Genomic DNA, 6,505 nt, shown 5'->3' on the forward strand with positions numbered 1-6,505 from the left:
GATGGGTTAAGTGGTAGGTGGAATAGCAAGATTTTACAGAGATTTTCTATCTTTTAGAAGCGTGGGAAATCTTTAAAAAGTACTGACCATAGGCTTTTATTAAAGAGTAGTGCAATGGCATGAATCTCATTGATATTGTAGTGTAACAAAGCATGAGTCAAATTTTTTAAATAGAAGAATGACTTGCAATTTGTTAAAATTTTTGGTAGAGATGACTGAGTTAGAAGCAATGGAACCTACATTTACATTTAAAACACAGAGACAACAGAAGACACTATATGGGTGAGTTACAGATCAAAGGTTAAAAAAGATGGCTAAATGTCCATCCGACGAAGTGGTGGAAGCACTACAGGAGACCCTAGGTCCACTTTTTTAGGAGGCTGAGCATAGATGGAAAGTCGAGGTTGATATAGCTGCAATGACAATGGTGTGGGGATTAGAGGTGGGTGAGCACGAACAAATTGTTGGATGGGTAATGAAGCAACTTTTTGAGGATGCCCTAATTCCAAACATGGAAATGCTATTGGAGTGGGCTCATTCGGGCTGGGCAATTGATTTTAGCGAAGGATATGAAGATGAGGAGGAAGGGAGAAGGGTGTGTATCTGTTTTTAAATTGGCCTCGAGGACAAATGGATAAGGAAGTTTATGTCAATGAATGTCAAGCAACATGGAATGCCCTGAAAAACACGATCATGGCTTACAATGAAATGAAACAAAGTGCAAATTTCAATGCAAACTGTCCAAGAAAGAAGCACTTGGAGAGAAGGAGGCGGTGAGAATAGAGATGTTAGGAGGAAGTGGGGTTTTTGGCAAGAGATGGGATGACTTAGATGACTTTCTAGAGTATGCAACTTTTTGCAAGGTGAAATGATATAGGAATTCAGATGTAAGACACAGGGAAGATATATAAGGTGCAGCTTATCCAGGGATGTTAGATGCTTGACGATGTGGAAGAGATATAAGAGTCAGTCTTCAAGTGACGTTCTACAACAAGTTTTTTGGCTGTTTTTTAAAATATTTTTTTGTCTGCATCCTTTTAAATAGGTCCATGGTTAGTTATATCAGTGCCTTTTGATGTAAAGGCCAGAAATGTTTAAAGCTGACAGTCTTTGAAAGTGACATATTTTTTGTATTTTGTATTTAAGGATTAGAGTAAAGGTAGAAAACGAAGGGTGGTTTCAAAGTTTGAAAATGATAATGTAATTATGTAATGTAAATTTTTATTATTAATAAAATATACCTTATTACCGATATTTAAAAAAAAAAAAACAATGATATCCTAATTGTATTTATATCCATCTTATTGGTCATGGGAATACTTGAGCTAGAAGTTATACAATTTTGTCAAGGAGTTTCTAAGAACATGTTAGGAGATATGGAGCTAACCATTGAAAATGTGGACCTCAATATGATGATTCCATATCATGCAGATTTTGATAACAATGATGGCCTTGTCTAACCCCTTGAGAAAGAATTCACAAAAAGACCAATTCTTATAATGAGAGATAAGGAGGCCTTTGAAGCAAAAAAAACATCTATGTCAAGAAATATTGAATTTATTGAAAAAAATAGTTTGGGCAAAAGGTGGCCTTAGAGATTGACTGGTGAGAGAATTATCTTATAGAAGAGTACTCAAGCAAACGAAAACCACAAAAGGTTAGAATCGAACGAGGAAAACAAGTTGGAAGAAGGCAAGAGTGTTGAGTCATGGAGGAGGTGAAAGAATCAACAAATGAAAATTTCAAATGATATAGATGATTATTCTAGTTCCTCATCCAAGAATGATGATTGTTTCTTTGTTGATAGCAGTTTATTTGAGACAAGAAGAGAGGGGAAAGGAAGTGGAGGAGGTCTTGACTTGGTTCAATAGCCTTCTTCAAGACATTATGACTTTGTTTATCCAGATAAGATAAAAAAAAATTATTTGATTTATTCTTCAATTTTAAGAGCTAAATATTGTAGAAATCTTTGATAATTTTATAGAAGATTAGCTTATTTGATTACGTATACTGCCTAGGGGATATATTTGCTTAAAGTGTTAAATTGAAGATTTATTTATATTAGAGAAATAGACTATGGTTAATCTTCTGCAGAGTTTTTAGTTATATATTTTTCATAAATGGCTATAACATGAACCTTGTAAAGACTACAGATCTTACATAGATTTTTTAATTTTTTTAAGCCTCTTAAATTTAAATAATATATAACTTTGACTTCAACATTCTATAATAAAAAACCAACCAAATTTCATTGAAGTGGATTTAATCTGTCATACCAATTGTTATGGAGATTGAGCAGTCATAAATGAGCAAGTAAACACCAAGCTCCACAAGTAAAACAAAATATTCATCTATTTATTAATCACAATAGTCACAAAGAAAAGTTTCACAAACCACGGAGATATTTCAATCCCACCCAATGCCAAATGAAGATGAAAAGATGACAAGTTTAATTGACTTCACACATCCGAACACTGTGCACTTAAGTTCCCTTCAATTTATAACAGATATCACATCTGTTCTGGCCTCGCAAGATCCCTCCACATTCGCAATGTTCAAGGGCTCACCTACCTCTATTTGATGCTTAAATTATTATATATTATGTTTAAAAAATTCTATTTGCCCACACTAACAATAGGCTGAATTGCAAATGTCCTAACATGAAACTCAAATCTCAACAAATCTGGTTGCATCATACCCAATTGATACAAGATAATTGAATTAAACCTAATTCAAACAAGCTCATTGAATTGGATAATATATATGAAATTTATATGAAGATCGTTATTATTATATCTATGCTTTTGGTTAAGATTGCGTGTGAGTTTATTAACATCAATATTTCGGATCATATTCAATGATCTATCATCAAGACAAAAGAACTAAGAATGTAAAGAAGCATTCCTACAACTTGAAATCGCTGAAAAACAAATCAGCATACATTGTGATGATAAAACTAAAAGGAAATCAATCCATTATAAGTCTGCATTGTGATAAAACTACAAGGAAATCAATCAATTATAAGTCCATATTATACATTGGGTTGTGTTGAAGAATGCAGAGGAAACAAAGGAAGCAGCTCTGGTTTTCTTTTCAAACTATTCGGTGAAGCCTCAAAAGAAAACCCCTCTTCCAAAAATGAGGAAGTTGAAGTGATTGGACTAGAAATCAGTGCAGGGAGATTCATGGGTGATGTCATATCATTATCACAAGCTAATCTAATAGCACTAGGAGAACAAGTCCGATCCAACTTAATCTCTAATTTTCTTTTAAATTGTCTTCTCATGTGGAGATTGAGGGCTGATTTATGAGGACCCATTTCAATCCCACTCTTTGATGCCCCAAAACAATCCCCATCTGATTTGGCTTTGATTGAACTTTTTGCAGGCATGGTCACAGGGAGCTTTTGGCCTTCATGATCCTCTGAGAAACCAGTGAGTTTTTGCACAAGATCCTTGAAGCTATGGCTCTCAATCTCAACAAAAGTGTGGGCGGGTATCGATTGGGACTTCGTCATGATCTCCTTTCGCTTCCAAACTTCCGTAGAAAAAATTAAAAAAATTAACCTCTGAATCAAATTAGACTCCACATAACAACACCTTTAAGCCCTGCAAAGTAGAAAGATAACCTTGCCAACCAATACAAACCAATACAGTTGCATCAATGGCTACAACTAACAGAGTTCTTGTAATACCTTTCATTTATAGTTCACAAGTTTATATGGACGCCATGAAAAGAAACTTGTGAAATACACTTCAGAACACAATGACAATACATTCCATGAAAGAATGGCAAGTCAAATGTTTAGCCTTTCCTCAACTTTACCAACTCCAACACTAGTCAATATACTGAAGACTTTAAATTCATGTTTATTATAATCTTCTGACATTTATTTCTGGGAATAACTTTATGTAAAATGTGATGCAAAAGAAGCTTTATTTTCAGTGTCTTCTCCATAATACAATGGACATGTGGAAGAAAAGTTCAAATTCAATCTACTTACCAAAGGATGGAAGTATCCAAGAAGCATCCATTTGAGTGTTCCATGAATATTATGAGTTATTTGATGTGGAAATCCAATACCATGATAATGACGGTGACAAACTATGGTATACAAAGACAAAACATTATTGTTCTGTGACTTCATTGGAAAGTAAGGTTTTTCACAGCTGGCTAAGTGCCCTTCTTTTTGAAGAAAGAAAAGAGAATAATGTGTCATTTTTGTGACGTTTTGGGTGGTTTTTAAAGCTCACCTATCTTTAGTGGGTCCTCTCTGAATCATACATTTTGACCTTTTGTAGGACACAATGATAGAATAGAGAAAAGAAATTGGAAATGATATGTGATCTAGGATTCACACTAATATATAATTGCTTGCTCTGAAAGATTTGTTGACTTACATTTCGGTTGAAAATTAACGCCCACTATTCATTCATGAATATGTGGAAACACACATGTTGTCATTGGAAGAGAGATGATTGAAGATTAAGCGTAAGGTGAGATCTGAACAAAGCATATTGTTATTAATCAGTGCTTGAAGATTGGCCCTCTTAGTTTTGAGAGTTGTTATGATTATCACATATTGTGTTTCACTTGTGTAGCGAGTGGAGAAATTGTGGAAGGTTTTGTCACACTTTGAAATAGATATTTATTTTATTTAAAATAATGTAGGGCTCGTTTGGTTGTTGGAATACAATCGGAATAGGAATAGGAAATTAGAATATGATTTGTATTCTTTGTTTGGTGCATGGAATAGGAATAGGGAAGAGGAATACGTATTCTCATTTTAGCCTCAAAATGAGCTTTTGTCCATTCCAAAAAATACCTGTAATTGGAATTGCTATTCTTGCATTCATTTTAACTTTCTCAAATTTGATTAAATTTTCAAATCCGCTTTGACCTGGGGTGAGTGTTGGAACTCTGTTTTCAATATTTTCAAATATTTCAGCGATTTTCCAATAGCACCGATTGCATCTTCAAAAATATTTTCAAATATTTCAGCGATTTTCCAATGGCGCTGATTGCAAGTTAACCCTATTCCAATTTAAGCTTGCATAACCAAACAAGGGATAAACAAGATCGGATTGCAGTTTTCCATTCCTATTCTTCATTCTCCATTCTCATTCAAATTTTCTATTCTAATTCTCAATTCCTACGCTTGCAACCAAACGGGCCCGTAGTTAATTGGTTAGTATTAATTTAAAGCTTTTGGTTTATAATGTGCATGTTTGCTTGTTTTTTTTCAAAAAAAAAATTCATTTTGGAATATATTCGATGGTCTATTATTACATGATTTAAAGCTGAACAACAAAATATATATACAATGTAAATAAGAAGTTTTTACAGCTTATTTAATAAATGATGTAGATATAAGAGTCGGGTCTTGATATGATGTGATTAATCTACGTTAAGTGAGAATTTTCTAAAAAAATGTGCTTGAAAATTTATACACATTCATTTTTTAGATAATTGAATCTATGAAGGTGATGTTGAGAGACCCCTTTGAAGAGTTTGTTGGCTTAATAGATGGACGAGTCTTTCTAATTCTAATTCAAATTCATAAGGGTTCCTCAAAAGAGAAACGATAGTTTAAACTTAAATCTAAAGCTTTAGATTTTTGGGCTTATTTTCATAGTCCTCATGATTAATTTGGGTCACAGTCTTGTACAGTACAAAAATGATCTTATAAGAAAAGTAGTGCATCTCCATGTAAAGAATGAATGTATAGAAATTAGTGTAAACATCAGTGAAATGTGAATGAATAAGAATACCAATAGTTTTTCACTTGTCTATATTTTATTATAGTAAGACATTCATATCAAGGTGGGTACACAAAATAAATGGGAATTAACATGGACTTTCACTATTATAATTAGTTATGTTTCTAAATAAATCAATGTATAACCATCTATTTATGGGAAAAGTATCCTAATCTTCACAACTTGTCGCCATTAGAAATTTTGGATGCACAAATAATCAATATCCTTCAACTTAATGTCAAAGAGTAATGAGTAATGGTAATAATGATTTGACTATAATAATAATAATAATAATAAGTAATTATTATATAAAATAAAAATAGTACCTAATCATAGTAATTAATAGATATTATTTAATATCATTATAAGGGATGGATGTGCATACCCTATCCTCCACCAATGGCTCTTTTTAAAAGTCATTTTGCATGGATATAAATGTATGAGTTTATCAATAGCTTAACTTATTTAGCACACTACTTAAGCCTTTCCACAAATCTTCATCTACACATACTTTATCGACTTGGAGAGAGATTGGTCCACACCCTTAAAGTTTTCCCTTCCCTATACTATGTTGCATCCATGGTCTTCAACCTTGAAATGTACCACACCGACAACATATTCCTCCATACTCAAATTTTAAATATTTGGTCTCACAAGCTTGCTTTCTTAAAATATAGCCATTAGTCATAATCTTCCATGTTAAAGTTTTTTTTTTAAAAATGTATAAGGACATAATCCTATGAAAT

The 6,505-nt window shown here is 32.9% G+C and overlaps 1 protein-coding gene across 1 annotated transcript; it reads right to left on the reverse strand.

Moving 5' to 3' along the window:
• Nucleotides 1-2,988: 2,988 nt before the first annotated feature.
• Nucleotides 2,989-3,867, reverse strand: LOC149570079 (VQ motif-containing protein 11-like). Its single transcript, XM_089817859.1, has 2 exons — nucleotides 3,695-3,867; nucleotides 2,989-3,537 (listed from the first exon to the last, which is right to left on the reverse strand). Exons 1-2 carry the CDS (start codon nucleotides 3,699-3,701, stop codon nucleotides 3,032-3,034), a joined length of 513 nt encoding a protein of 170 aa, XP_089673985.1. The 5' UTR covers nucleotides 3,702-3,867; the 3' UTR covers nucleotides 2,989-3,031.
• Between the last annotated feature and the right edge of the window lie 2,638 nt (nucleotides 3,868-6,505).

This window comes from Cupressus sempervirens, chromosome 3 (genome assembly GCF_028749045.1).
Source record: "Cupressus sempervirens isolate cs-2001-9-10 chromosome 3, ASM2874904v1, whole genome shotgun sequence".
Taxonomy (NCBI): domain Eukaryota; kingdom Viridiplantae; phylum Streptophyta; class Pinopsida; order Cupressales; family Cupressaceae; genus Cupressus; species Cupressus sempervirens.